The sequence below is a fragment of the Tamandua tetradactyla genome, chromosome 9 (genome assembly GCF_023851605.1).
Source record: "Tamandua tetradactyla isolate mTamTet1 chromosome 9, mTamTet1.pri, whole genome shotgun sequence".
Taxonomy (NCBI): domain Eukaryota; kingdom Metazoa; phylum Chordata; class Mammalia; order Pilosa; family Myrmecophagidae; genus Tamandua; species Tamandua tetradactyla.
The window spans coordinates 38674221-38689102 of record NC_135335.1 but is presented as its reverse complement, the minus strand read 5'-3'; the positions used below and the strand labels follow the sequence as shown (position 1 = coordinate 38689102).

Sequence of the window (14882 nt, the reverse complement as noted above, 5' to 3'; positions counted from 1 at the left end):
GGCTGCAGAGAGGGCTCGGGGCTGGGAGCTCTTACACGCGTGCGTGCCTCCCACCCAGGGGCTGAGTTTGCGCAGGGGCAAAATGGGACGAGCCCCGGGTGCTTCTGCGGATCCCTGGTTCAAAAACACGAGCCTGGGCATTGATTTCTCCTAGGAGGGGTCACTTATTTCCTGGGACTCTCAAAGGGGGCACAGGACCTGGAAGGTGCACCCACTTGGCCGGAGTGGCTGTACTCTTCCACAGCGCCCATTTCCTCAGAGGACAGAGAAAGGCTGAGTTGCTGGTCCCTGTTAGAGAAGACTAAGGAGGCGGGACAACAAGACACAACCAGGACAGTGGTCTGGACCCCGGACTGCAGGACATTATCCTGACAACAGGTAAAATGTGAATATGGTGATATTTTAGATAATGAAAGGGGATCAATGTAAAGTTCCTGAATTTTATACTAATGTGTTGGTCACGTAAGAGAATATTTTCGTTCCTAGGAGATGCATGCTGGAGGGTGAAGGGGCTGAGGGCATTATGTGAATATGCTGGGATGGGGGTGGGGAGAGGGGGGAAGAGAAAGAGAAGAGAAGAAAGAGAAGGAGAGAGTGAGAGGGAGAGAAGAGAGGAAAGAGTGAGAGCAAAATGTTAACACCAATGATTTTCAGGTATTTTTTTGGTATTATTCCTGCAGCTTTTCCGAAAGCTTGAAATTATTTGAAAATACAAAGTTAAAATCAGCAGTTGCACACCAGAGGGCCATCCATGTGTCATATGACCCAAGCAGGCTTTTAAGAAACTGGGACTTTTCAGCTCCTCTTGGACACTGATCAGCGTTTCTGCAGGTGCCAGCAGGAGAACTGTGCTTCCCGCCTGCGCCCCTGCCGGCCCCCCACAGGTATGTGGGTCTCACCTCTGCCCCGTCCAGTCTGTCTGAAGTCTGAAGACACATTGGCAGGGGCCTTCTTCAATCTGTCTGTCCTGGGGGACAAGCTCCCATAGGAAGCTGGTAAGGTCTTTTAGGATTTTTGTGTGCCCCAATCTTTGGGTTCAGCAGTGTCTTTCTGACAGCTGGTCTGCTCCCATTTTTCAGATGGGAAGACTGAGGTCCCACGGGCAGGGTCACCGTGGGAGCTGGCGCAGGCTGGAACCTTCACCCATGCAGCACTGCACGCAGCCACATACGCCCATGCAAGTGGCCCCCACAACAGCCCCATGGGGTGGGCAGGGAGGGGACAGGCCCTAGCCGGCTCCCCCATTGCACAGTCACAGACTTGGTGGCTGAGTCAACTGACCCCAGAACCCAACGGGTCTGTGTCCTGTTCTGGCTGAATCAGGGTGTCAGATGCTGCTGTGGTTCCTGAGCACCCCGAGGACCCCGCAGGCACCTCCCAGCCTGCCCCTTCTGTTCATCAATCACAAGGCCCAGCAAGGCCTCCCGGCACCAGTAAAGCTGGGCCCCAGTTTCTGGCCATGAGCGAAAATGAGCATCCAAATGGCAGTTATCCAAGGAGCCTGGAGCATGCAAGGAAGCAATCAAGGAAAACTTCCTGGAGGAGGCAGACTCATGTAGCCCTGAAAGTGGAGAGAGTAGGAGGGTGGAGAGAAAGTGTGCATGTGTGTGCACGTGTGCATGTGTGTGCATGTGTGTGCGGCAGTCTAGAGAGGCTGCAAAGGGGAGACAATCAAGGCGAAGGGAGAGGAAGTGAAAATGGACATTTCGGGAGGCTTCACACTAGGCAGTTTGTATTCCATCCTCCATACATCCTCACGAGCTTGGGGCTACTATCCCATTTTACAAGGGAGGGAACAGAGGCTCAGAAACGCTTTTCCGGGTTCCCTGGCCAAGGAGGGACAGAGTTGGAATTTGAACACAGGCCTGTTTTACACCCAAGTCCAAGCTTCACGGGAATGGGAAAGGAACCTGCCTGTCTTGAGCATCATGAGCTGGAGACCGAGTAAGGCCCTTCCCCTATGTCACTCACAACGACATCCCTGCTGATCTCAGAGACAAACTGAGGCTCAGAGAAGTGAAGTGCTGGGCTCAGGGTCGCACAGCAAGTGCATTCCCAAGCTGGGTCTGGCTCAGCCCAGCCTGTCTCCCAGCTCTTCCTACCAGACTTTGCAGCTTCTTTCTCCTTGCCTTTGGCAAGCAGTGCCTGCACCCCTAAGCATGCAGGGCCTAGGGCATGTGGGCTGGGCACGGCCTTCTCCTGCTAATCTCTGGGGGTCCCAGGACCCCAGCCGCTCAGACCTCTTGGGGAGGGAGGATCAATGCACTTTGCAGCCGTGTCCATCTGCTGTGGGTGGAACTGTGTCCTTCAGGAAGGAGTGCTCCAGTCCTAACCTCCAGGACCTGCGAATGTGACCTTATATGGAAATCTCTGCAGATATAAGCAATTTAAGATGAGGTTACACTGGGTCAGTGTGAGCCCTAAATCCAATGACTGGTGTCCTTGGAAGAGAAAGCAGAGGGAGATTTGGATGTGCGGCCACAGAGGCATAGGGGAAAAGGCCACGTGAAGACTGAGGCAGAGGTTGGAGTTTTGCTGCCACAGGTCAAGGAACACGTGAGGCCATCAGAAGCTGAAAGAGGCCAGGAAGCCTTCCTTTCCGGAGCCTTCAGAGGGAGCGTGGTCCTGCTGACACCCCTGAGTTCAGCTTCTAGCCTCAAGAACTGTGAGAGAACAACTTTCTGTGGTTTCAATCCACCCAGTCTGTAGGACTTTGTTATAGCAGCCCCAGCAAACTAAATCACTGTCCCTGCTGGTGCAGGTCCAGGCATGGGAGGGACCCATAAAGGCGGCACCAGTTAGATCTAATCTGGGTGGTGGGACTGTGGATGCCTTTTGTTCTTTACTTTATTTGAGCGGCTTTGTGCAGTGGAAAACTCAATCAATCTCACGAGGCTGTGCCTGAATGACCCATCCGAATGTGGAGTGGTAGGCTGGGAGGGGCTGTCTGCCACAGGGCTGGGTGTACTGGTGGTTAGGGAAGGCTTCCTGGAGGAGGTGGGGCTGTGTGACTTACATGAGTGAAAAGGAAGGGAGAGGGCAGTCTGGGAGGAGAGAGCGGTGTCAGCAGAGGCAGAGTGGCAGGTCTGCAGCAGAAGTACAAGGTGAGGGACAGGGCATGGAAGGGGCACTGGGTACCATGCCCACTCAACGCTTGGGTGCCGTCTATCACACCCCCACCCACAGCTTGTCCTGGCCCTGCTTACACACAATCAGCAACAGGGAGCTCACTACCTTTCAGGCAGCCTGTTTTGTTCTAGAACTGTTTTATTACGGAATTTTTCTCTTTCCAATTCGACTGCTTTCTATCAAGCCGAGTGCTCACCACTCTCAGTCCTTTCCCCATCTGCCTCGGCTCTGCTGTCCTCCCTCACCCTTCCCTACCACGGTGCAGGGGCGTTTCTGAACGCCAGCGCTGCAGGCCTTCTGATTGATCCCTGCCAAATTTCATCTTCAGTGTACTTCCTCCTGCATGCCGGTGGTGACCTTTTTAAAGGATCTTGACTCTGGCTTTCTTGTCGCCATCTTCCCTGCACTTGTGGTCTCTGCGAGCTTGGGGGTTGCATTTTCCACTTTGCAGTGGGAACGAGCCCTGCGGGAGGCCACCTTCTACCGGATTTCCAGCAATCCAGGCGTCAGCACAAACCTACCTAAGTCTCCTGGCCTCATCCTTCCCCAGCGGGCTGACAAGGACATTGCGGGCTGTCCCATTTTCCTGGGCGCCTGGACCAGCTGCACAGGTCGAGACCAAAGCCAGCTGCTTCGACACGGTTTGGGACGCCCCATGGTGGTTTCTTGTGATCGTCCCTTTCTTTTCTCAGCGCTAACAGGCCACCGACTCCCACGCCATCTGAGGATCTCTCTGAGGACTAATGCTGCCTCCGCCAGCCTAGGCGTCTTAGAATTCACCCAGATTCCTGCTGAGACCTGGAGAGCTGTTTGTCTGTCGCCATTCCCCTTGCCCTTCCCTGTCCAGGGGAGAGCACAGCCCTGAGTCTCCAGGCACCTGCAGGTCTCTGCTCTTTCTTACGATGCCTTGGCCTCCTGGGACTTCGGAGACAGCCTGCTGTCCCTCCCCAGCTGACGAGGCTTTTCAACAAGGAAGAAGGAGCACAGAGCCCAAGAGGGCACCGCGAGGCCTCCAAGTTCTCGCCAATCTCCTCCTTGCTCTCCTTCTGCGTCTTGCTAAGAGGACTGCTTTCCTCTCTTCTGCCCTCAGCATCATTTTACTTTTGGCCAGTCTGTTCTCTTTGGTCCTTCCTATCCCTGCCTGCATGACTCACCCTAGGCTGGCCAGCTGGCTTCTCCTCCGTCTCTCCCAGGTCCCGGTCCTTTACAGACCTCTCTGCAGCTGGGCACGCCTGGTTTATGAGGAGGTCAGGCCAGTGATTCTAAGTATTTTCTCTCCCCACCCTCCTGCCAGGTAACTACACTGCTTCCTCATTTGCCAAACTGTCTGGAGCATTCACCACTTGTCTACCCAGGCCCAGCGCCTCTCCTCAACTTCCACGATGCCAGAGGACCCAGCCACTTCTCTCAAGGATGTTTGCTTCTCTACCCACCAATTCATCCCAGAGGCTGGAACCAAGACCACAGGGGTTGCTACCATTTACTGAACTCTCATGTGACCCTAAGTTCCATGAAGGCATTCGAGATCCACCTCTGATTTCTTGGTCAGACCCCAGGGCCTTTGTACTTGCTGTTTCTTCTTCCTGGAACACTTCTTCTTCTCCCCATTCAGGTTTTAGCTCAAATGCCTCCTCCTCAGAGAGCCCTTCCTGATTAACTAAAATTCTTGCCCCCTCCTCAGGGTCTCTATCCCAGTACAATGGTATATTGTCTTCATCTGATTCATCACAATCTGAAATTACCCTACTCCTATTTGCCCATTTGTCCCTTTATTATCTGTCTCCTTTATTAGGTTATAAGCTCCAGGAGGGCAGGGACCTTGTTTACCTCATTAGCCACTGGTACCCGGCTGCCCCGTGTTCAATAAACGTTGATTGAATAAGTCTCAGATAAATGCTCTGCCTTCAATTCTCACTCCTTCCAACAGACCTACTCTGCAAACCCCTTGATATTCCTCCTTGTATTTCTAGGACGTCCTATACTCCTTCAAACTTCACGCCTTTGCACATGATTGCCTTTTTTAGAAGGACCCTTTCTTCACAACTCTGTTTGACAAACTCCTATTCACTCTTCAAAACCCAGTTCAATGCCACCTCCTCTGGGTAGCTCTGCTGCACTCCCCAGGGCTGAAGTAATTGCTCCTTTTGTGCTTTATCACACCTTCCTCTCATCTCACTGCTGGAGTAAGTGGTTTGCAGGTCTGCTCTCCCCATCCCACCCGGGTAGGTGGCTCCTGAGGGCAGGGGCTGACCTGAGACATTGAGAGCCAATGCCTTGTTCTCTGAGTCTGGCAGCTCAGAGGCTATTTGCTGAGCATCACTGGACAATTGACACATTCAGGGAGTCTCTGCAGGGAGTGTGTCTCTCCTGGCTAGTGCCTCACCCCTGTAGGGTCTCCTCCTTTACTCTCACCCCTGAGCGAGCTTTTACAACTGTAAGTATAATCAGCTCACTTTAACACTCTCCTTCATTCCAGAAAATCCCCTTCACACTCAGAATAATTTCCAAACTCCTGACCTGGTCCATGAGGCCTGACATCCAGGCCTTCCCCTCTCTCTATCTCGCTCACAATCCTCCAGCCAGATCCCTGCCTCTGAGCCTTGGCCCTTGCTGTTCCCTCTGCTCAGCATGCTCTTCCCCTGGACAATCACAAGGCCTGATCCTTCTCATCACTGTGGCTCCCATGCTGCCTCCCCCAAGAAGCCTTCCTTGGTTTCCCTATTCACCCACATCCCATCATTCGGCTTTATGTTTTTTATACACCTGTGACCCTCTGGAATTTTCACATTGCCCCTCTCTCTCTCCTCACTGTATTGCAAGTTTCTTGGGCCTGGGGCTTCATCTGTCTTATTCAGGGTTGCACCCCCAGCATCTGGGCGTGGACCAGGCACACAGTTGAGGTCGGTACATCTGTCACCAGATGGGTTCTTTCTCACCCTTCAGGGAAACGGCCTTCCATTTTTGACTTTTTAGTACACCAAGTCACTGGAAGGTCAGTTCCAAGAGGGTAGGGAATCTTGGTTGGTTTTGCTCACCGCAGTATCCTCAGGCCCTAGAACAGTGCTGAGCCCATGGCAAGTTCAGTGTGCAGGTGTTGGGAGGAAAGGGAGGGAGTTCTCAATTGGGGCTGAGTTGGCCAGAGATCCCAGAGCCAAGGATCCAAGTCCCCCAGATACTCAAAGGGGTGGGAGCCTGCAACGGAGAGCCTGCCGCCAGGCTGCAGCTCACCTGACAGCAGCATGGGGTCCTTGTCCACAGACTTGCGCACCTGGTCAGATTCCCCGGTCAGGGAGCTCTCATCGATCTTGAGGTCATTGCCCTGGATGAAGAGGCCATCTGCAGGGAGGAGGTCACCTGGGGGGAGGGACGGAGTGGGAGTCAGTACCGTCTTAGGAGGCTGGGGAGGCTGGAACTTTCCCTTAAAGGTGTTATGATAGTGGAAGGTTCACCAGTGGGAACGAAATGCTTAAAGCTTCCAGGGTGCAGGAACCAAGATGGCGCCATGTACAGGAACCAAGGTGGCGCCATGTGCAGGAACCAAGATGGCGCCATGTGCAGGAACCAAGATGGTGCAATGTACACCAACAGGCAGCTGAAGACCTCAGGGACAAGGCCCAGGGGAGCAGGTGAAGGTCCGGCCCAAAAAAATTCTAGCTCAGGTGGACATGAGTTTTACAAAGTGCTTTTCTTGGGCTGGCTTGGACATGGGGCCCCGTTTCTCAATGATTCTGTCTTCTCTAGTCTCCCTTACAGTTTGGGGAAATCCTTTAGGAAGGGACCAGTCTTGGTTGGATTCAGGAGAACCCAAGACAGGTACATTATCAGAGGCAACCAAGCCCTCCCCAGTATTGACTGAGGAGAGGCACTCCAATCCCCACCTCTGCTTTTGGCCTCCTTTACAGATATGTTTGGACATATCTTGTCCAAACCCCATTTGGTGCCAGCCTGCCCACTGTCTCGTTAGCAGTATCACAGGATGAGAATGTTTGTTCTTCTCCATCCACTACCTCTAACACCTTCTTTAACCCAACCACTGTCTATCAACAGCCAAATCAGGAACGGGAAGTAGATTTCATCTCATCAACCCATTCTGAGTATTAGTAGTGCTGTGTTGAGAACGCTTCTGATGTTGCATCTGAGCTCTGAGCTGTGATTGTTTAGCGATGTCTCCCATAGGGGAGGTTTGAAGAATGGTGGCTCATGTGCCACATATTTGCCATTTCTGATTTAAATGGGTCCTGGAATCTTACCTCTTCCAAGAAGCACCCTCAGACCTCCCAGAGGATCCAGAACACATCTTGGCCTGGGATCAGCCTTTGGGGACCCACATCCTTCCCTGGACCAGCTTCTTTGGGTCTGCCTGGGCTCCTGGCCTGCCCCACCTCTGTCTGGGCTCCAGCTCTGTAGCCTGACTCCATGGCTGGGATGCTTACCATACTTGACCTGGGCAATGTCCCCAACCACGATCTCGGCCACAGGAATCTGGACGACCTGGGCTGCCCGCACCACGGTGAATTTCTGCTCCTGCTCAATGCGGCTCTGCAGGCCCCGGAACTGCTTCTCTTTGCTCCAGTCGTTGAAGGCCGTGACAAGGACCACACAGATGACCGAGAGCAGGATGGCAGCTCCCTCGATCCAGCCCGCCTCGGCCTCCCCTTCGTCCTCTGCCCCGCCCTGGGCTGTTGCACATCCTGCAGAGAGCAGAAGGAAGCAGGAAGAATGAGTCAGGTGGCAAGAGAGGCCTGGATTTAGATCCCAGCTCTTTCAGGGGCAACTACTGACAATCAGAGTAATAACGGTCTGGTTATTCAGCGCTTCTTTGCACCAAGCCTTGTGTAAAGGGCTTTCCGTGGGTCATTTCACTGAGGACTCACTCTTCCCACTTCACAGATGAAGAAACTGAGGCTTCTTTAAGAGCTCAAATGATTTGCCCAAGGTGAGAGAGGCAAGTGGGGAGTGGGGATTTGGACCCAGGTAGTCTGGCTGCAGAGCTCACAATCTTAGCTGCTTTGGTTTCCTGCCTCTGTTCTAGCTGTGAGACCTTGGGTAAATGAATTCATCTCTGTGAACTTCTGTTTTCTCATCTGCAAAATGGGAGGAATATTCTGTATCTAACGGACCTATTGTGAGGGTTGAGATTTAATGGAGTGTTGAGCACAGACCTAACACAGAGGCCTAATTCACGAGCCAAGAGGAAAAATGAGGTTGGATCAGCAGAAAGGTGACTGATGTTGCATGTGCTTTGGGTCTAATAGTTTTGCAGACATTTCAGTTCCTTTAGTTCCCCCAGTAGCCATGAGGCAGGTCTGGTATCATTTGTTAGTGCCAGGGTGGACAATAAGGAAGTAACCCTCCAATATCTGGGTGTATGTGGTCTGACTAATGATCACTGCTTTTGATCAGCTACTTCAGCTCACTGGGGGGTGGAAAGGCTGGTTCTGAGGGCAGCTATTGTTCCAACCCCTTGTGGGCAAAACTGGCAGTCTTAAGGAGACGGTAACATTTTTTTCCTCTTTCCTCTTTCCATTCCCTGTTTGAGAGTAAAAGTAGGTTGGAAAAATAACAAAATTAATGGCTCCACCCTCAACAATAACAACAACAAACAAGCAAACCCAGAAGAGTGAGAAAATTAAATTTCCAGCAAAATAACAATATGAGAATGTCCAGTTTGCAACAAAATTATAAAACATACAAAGAAACAGGAAAACTATAGCCCATTCATGGGGAAAAAAATGGTCAGAAACTATCAGTTACAGACTTTAAGTCAATCATCTCAAGTATATTCAATGAATTAATGGAATCTATGTACAAAGAACTAAAGGAAATTAGATAAATATCTGAATAGAATAAAGAGATGAAAACAATAAAAAAAAAGGTCCAATAGAAATGTTGGCGATGTGAGTAAAGTATTGAAATGAAAAACTCATTAGGCAGATTCAACAGCAGATTTGAACAGGCAGAAGGAAGGATCAGTGTACTTGAAGACAAGACAATTAAAATTATACAGTGTGAAGCACAGATGGAAAAAATAATAAAGAAAAATGAACAGAGCTTGAAGGTCCTGTGAGACATCTTCAAGTATACCAACAGCCACATTATTAGACTCCCAGAAGAACAAGAGAGAAAGAAAGGGGCAGAGATAATATTTGAAGAAATAATGGCTAAAATTTCCCAAATCTGATAAAAGATATGAATACACACATCTAGGAAGCTCAATGAACTCCAAGTAAGGTAGACTCTAATATATTTACGCCAAGACACATTATACAGAAAATGTCAAAATCCAAAGACAAAGCAGGTTTTGAAAGCAGCAAGAGAGAAACAACCTGTCACATAGAAAAGATTGCATACCGGATTTCTTATCAGAAACTATGGAGGCCAGAAGACAGTGGGAGGACATATTTAAAGTCCTCAAAGAAAAAAAAAACTTGTCAACCCCAAATTATATATCTGGCAAAATTTTCCCTCATGAAGGAGAAATGAAGATATTTACAGATAAACAAAAGTGGAAAGAGTTCATTACCAGAGGAACTGCCCTATAAAAACTGCTAAAGGGAGCCCTTCAGGCTGACATAAAAAGACACTAGACAGCAACTTGAATCCATAAGAAAAAGCAAAGAATGTTGGTAAAAGTAACTACATAGGAGTATATAAAATCCTATATTACTATATTTTTGGTTTTAACTGCCTTTTTCTCCATATATGACTTAATAGGCAAATATGTAAAAAATATTTAAAATCTATGTTAATGAGCATATGATGTATAAAGCTATAATCTGAAACAATAATGATATAAAGGGGAGGGACAAAGAGATACAGGAATAGAGGGTCTGTATACTACCGAAAGCAGGTTAATACTAGTTGAACTAGGTTGCTATTAGTTTAAGATGTTAATGATAATTACAAAACTGACCACTAAGAAGATAACTAAAAATACAGAGAAAAGGAAAGAAGAAGGCAATCAAAACGGTGCACTTCAAAAAAGCAACAAAATATAAAAAATGGCAGTAATGGGGTTGAAGAACAAAAAAACAAGACAAACAGAAAACAAATAGCTAAATGGCAGAAGTAAAACCTTCTTCTCAGTTACTATCTTAAATGTCAGTGGATGAAACTCCCTTATTAAAAGGCAGAGATTGGGCGGGCTATGGTGGCTCAGCAGGCAGAGCTCTCGTCTGCCATGCTGGAGACCTGGGTTTGATTCCTGGTGCCTGCCCATGGGGAAAAACAAAAGGCAGAGATTGGATAAAGGATGATATTGTCCATATTCTAAAGCTTTAACTTCTGTGTGGAACTAGAGGAAGAGATGTTTATTTGGTGCAAAATTTATATTGTGGGTAGTGCATTTCCTAATTTAACTTGATTGGCCAGTTTAGTTGAACACCATAAGTACACGGAATCTTGAATAGTGCAAGAGATTTTGTTGGTTTGCCCAGGTTAGTGTGATGCCCTCATATAGACCAGAGTAATTAAGGCATGAATAAAGAAGTATTTGCAAAGTCCCCTTGGGCGAATGGGGAGAAAAGAGGACACATTCAGCTTCCCCATTTGAAGAACTTCTGATATTCTCACAAGCAGTGGGGACAACCAAATCAATAGGCTAAGTCCTAGATTCTGGGTTTGCCCCTATGAAATTTATTCCTGCAGAGGAGAGGCTAAGCCCACTGATAATCATGCCTAAGAGAATTATGCCCCAGAGAACCTCTTTTGTTGCTCAGATGTGGCCTCTCTCTCTAAGTCACTTGGTAGGTGAACTCACTGCCCTCCCTCCTTACTCCGAGGGTATAAATTTCCCTGGTAACGTGGGACAGAACTCCTGGGATGAGCCAGGACCTGGCATCAAGGGATTGAGAAAGCCTTCTTGACCAAAAGAGGGAAGAGAGAAATGAGACAAAATAAAGTTTCAGTGGCTGAGAGATTTCAAACAGAGTTGAGAGGTTATCCTGGGGGTTATTCTTATGCATTATATAGATATCCACTTTTTAGTTTATGGTGTATTGGAGAGGCTGGAGGGAAGTACCTGAAACTGTTGAGCTGTTTCCAGTAGCCTTGATTCTTGAAGATGATTGTATACAGATATAACTTTTTACAGTGTGAATGTGTGATTGTGCAAATCTTGTGTCTGATGCTCCTTTTATTCAGGGCATGGACAGAAGAGTAAAAAAATATAGATAAAAAATAAAATAAAATAAACAATACGGGGGACAAGGGCGGTGTGACAGTGGCTCAGTGGCAGAATTCTCGTCTGCCATGTCGGAGACCTGGGTTTGATTCCCGGTGCCTGCCCATGTAAAAAATAAAAATAAAAATAATAGTAGGGGGGACAAAGGGTAAAATAAGTTGGGTAGATGGAAATACTAGTGGTCAATGAGAGGGAGTAGTAAGGGGTATGGTATGCATGAGTTTTTTCTATTTATTTCTTCTCCTGGAGTAATGCGAATGTTCTAAAAATGATCATGGTGACGAATACACAACTGTGTGATACATTGTGAGCCACTAACTATACACCATGTATGGAATGTATGTGTGTGAAGATTTCTCAAAAAATATATTTTTAAAAAAGGCAAAGGTTGGTTGGTTGCATGAAAAAGCATGATCCATCTATTACTGTCTGCTGGAGACTCACTTTAAAAAAAGACATTCCATGCAAACAGTGATCAAAAGAGATCTGGAGTGGCCATATTACTGTCAGACAAAATAGGTTTTAAGTAATAAAAGATTATAAGATACAAAGAAGGATATTATGTACTGATAAAAGGCTCAATCCCAAAATATATAATGATTATAAACATAACAACAAAGCCCCAAAATATACGAAGCAAAAATGAAACAACTGAAAGAGAGAAATAAATAATACTACCGCAAGAGTTGGAGACATCAATACACCACAATAATGGTGTTCTATAATTGAGACACCATCCAATACAGAAAATCAATAAGAAAATAGAGAATTTGAATGTATGGAATCTAAAAATAACTCCTACTACTCAACACCAAAAAGCCAAACAATGCAATAAAGGGAAAAAAAAATGGACCAGGGATTTTAATAGACATTTCTTCACAGAAGATATCCAAAATGCCAATAGGTATATGGAAACATGCTCAACATTATTATTCATTAAGGAAATGCAAATTAACACTACAAACTCCGGGAGTTAAATAGTACGTAAAAGCAGACAGCGTGAAGGGATGGTAGTAACGCCACCGCTGGGCGCGGTCTGGGCCCACAGGGCAGTGCGGCCAGCAATGGATACCTACGAAAGACCTACTTGGTGCCAGGCCCTGCGCCAAGCTCACCGCACACCTTATCCTAACTCCTCACGTCCACGCTGCCAGGCGGGCATTACACCCCATTTCATACACGAAGAGGGCAAGCCCTGGATAGGGTGTCACCTGCCTGTGAGCAGCTGAGGCCAGATTCAAACACAAGCCCTCCTCCTTCCCTCCTTCTGTCCTTCCTTTTCTCCCTTCCCCTTCTCTTCCCTTTCTTTTGCCTTCAGTGACAGAGCTGGGGTTGTCCCTTCTGCAGAACTTCCTGGAATGTGTCCTGTGCTCAGGCCTGCCTGATGCACCTGAAGTGTGGGTTTCTCCATCAGGCTAGGCCTGGAGGCCAGGCATGGGGCCGTGGGCCTCACGGGCACTAAAGGACAAGTGCTGGAGGCCAGGGCGAGGGGGGCGCGGGGGGGTGGCAGCTCGCGGGGCTAACAGGCTCACGCTCCCCACCACTGCTTTTGCCACCGTGGCCAGCACGGTTCTGGGGCAATGGAAGGAAGGTGGTTGCTTTCCTGGGGCCGGACAGCTCCTGTGCACTGGGTGTGTACTCAGCCCCAGTGCTGGCCCCGTGCTGAGGGCTTTGCATAGTTTCCTTTCATCCTCACAGGAGCCCCATGAGGCTACTGTTCTCCCTGTTTCGTGGATGTGGCCACTGCAGCTGGGAGCCCCGGGGAGCCGGCCCATGTCCAGGGTTGGACTGAGGCAGGGCTGGGATCCAAGCCCAGGCTCTGACCTGACCACAGACCTCTGTGCCCCCCCATTGCATTACGCACTTCCGGACTAGACTCTGACTGTGGCCGCAGGAGCAGTAGCCCAATTCCAAAGGGGGCTGCCAGGAGGTGGGGTCAGGTGGGCTGGGTTCAAATCTGATCCTGTTGGGAATCTTGGTCAGAGGACTGCTCCTTTGAGCCCCGTTTCCCTGGGTGTGAGGCTATGCACCACTAAACCAGCACCTGGACAGAAGATTCTGGAAGGGAGGATGTGCCCAGTTATAGCCAGGCCCCATTCCCCGACCAGCTGTGTGCAAGGGGTATTGGGTGGGCAGGTGGGGGGAGGTGAGAGGTCTGAGACTGGGTGTTCTCTGTATGGGATGCAGCATGAACCTCCTTTCCACCTTCCTCGGTCAAGCCGGTGTCTTCCCCAGAGCCTCTGAGTCGGTTTTTGTCTTTGGGCCTGGGAGTGGGGGGCGCGGATGAAGCCTGAGAGTGGGGCGGGGTGGGGGCTGATCCTGGCCACGTCGAAGAGCCAGAGTTGAGGCTGGTGCCTGAGGTGTCACAAAGCCGAGGGGCTTCATCCCTTCTCCCAGAGAGTGCACATCTGTCCAGGGGGAGGTCCGAGCTGAGCCTCAGCGGGAGGCAGGAAGGGAGTGGAAAGAAAGTAGCACCCACAAGCTGTGGGATCTTGGCAAATCTCTCCCCTCTCTGGACCCCGGTTTCCTCATCTTGGAGGCGGAAGTGATGGGGCAGTGTGTGGAGCGTCCATCCAGGTACAGGCTCGGGGCTCGGGCCACCCTCTTTACCTACCCCTCCACCACCTGCCCTCTGAGTTCTAATCTTGCACTAAATTAGGTCACATGGGGCCATTTCCTTAGGTGGTGCTGACTCAGCCCCGTCTGTCTCTGAGGAAACGAAGCCAAGTGACAGGAGCGAGGGCTGAGGGCTCAGGAGCCAGTTTCCTTGGCCTGAGGTTCTGCTCCTGCCTAGCTGAGTGACCTTAGAGAGTCATTTACTATCTCAGGACCTCGGTTTCTCTGATAATAATAGCAGCTAACCACAGCAAGGGTCAAATAACAGAATGTCTAACAGTAGCAGCGCCAACTAGTGGTAGGTATAAAAATGGTAAGACATATCATTGTTATTAAGCTTTTGCTTGGTATCTGTGGCTCTGTTCAAGGCTCATTTCAACAATCATGGGCAATCCTCTTTCTTGTTAGCCAGAAAACATGTAAAGAATGCTCCCTATTATGCACTTTTTATAATGTCCAATGTGAAAAGTTCATTCCAAAATCATGGTCAGGGAAAATGCTTTCTTCCTAAAGCACTGATGGTTTTCCTCCTTGCAGATAACTTGAGCTATGCAAATCATCCGAATTCCCTTTTGGCTTTGGTCACCAGGAAGCTCAAAAGTAAATTTACAGCTAAATCGCAATAGCAATTACAGTTGGCTTATTTGCTTCTGTTCTTTTCCTTGATTCTAGCTTTCTATTTCACCTCATCTTGTGAGATGTATCCTTCTTGTAAATCTCTTTAAATCCTCTTTGGAAAGAGGTGGTACAGAAAAAAAAAAAAAAGGATCGACTTAGCCTTATTACACACAAAATTGAAGTGACTGTCCTAACGGGCCTGGTGGGCTGATTTCCCTTGCAACCTTGACTCGAGAGGGGGTAAGGGGACAAATATTCTAAGCTACCACAGAGACTACCTCATTTGGAGAAACTGAGGCCCACAATGGTTATTTTGTAAATGCTACTAGCTTTTTAT

At 48.9% G+C, this 14882-nt stretch overlaps 1 protein-coding gene across 8 annotated transcripts in view; it reads right to left on the bottom strand.

Moving 5' to 3' along the window:
* ATP2B2 (ATPase plasma membrane Ca2+ transporting 2) overlaps nucleotides 1-14882 on the bottom strand; it is a 368890-nt gene that overhangs the window by 69818 nt on the left and 284190 nt on the right. For all 8 annotated transcript variants that reach the window (XR_013157774.1, XM_077116558.1, XM_077116561.1 and 5 more), the window contains 2 exons: nucleotides 7563-7820; nucleotides 6358-6483 (listed from right to left, as the gene is read on the bottom strand). Coding sequence is in view for 7 of the 8 variants with exons in the window: in XM_077116558.1 (XP_076972673.1) it covers nucleotides 6358-6483; nucleotides 7563-7820 (384 nt within the window). In the remaining variant the exon portion in view is untranslated. The remainder of the gene's footprint in view (nucleotides 1-6357; nucleotides 6484-7562; nucleotides 7821-14882) is intronic.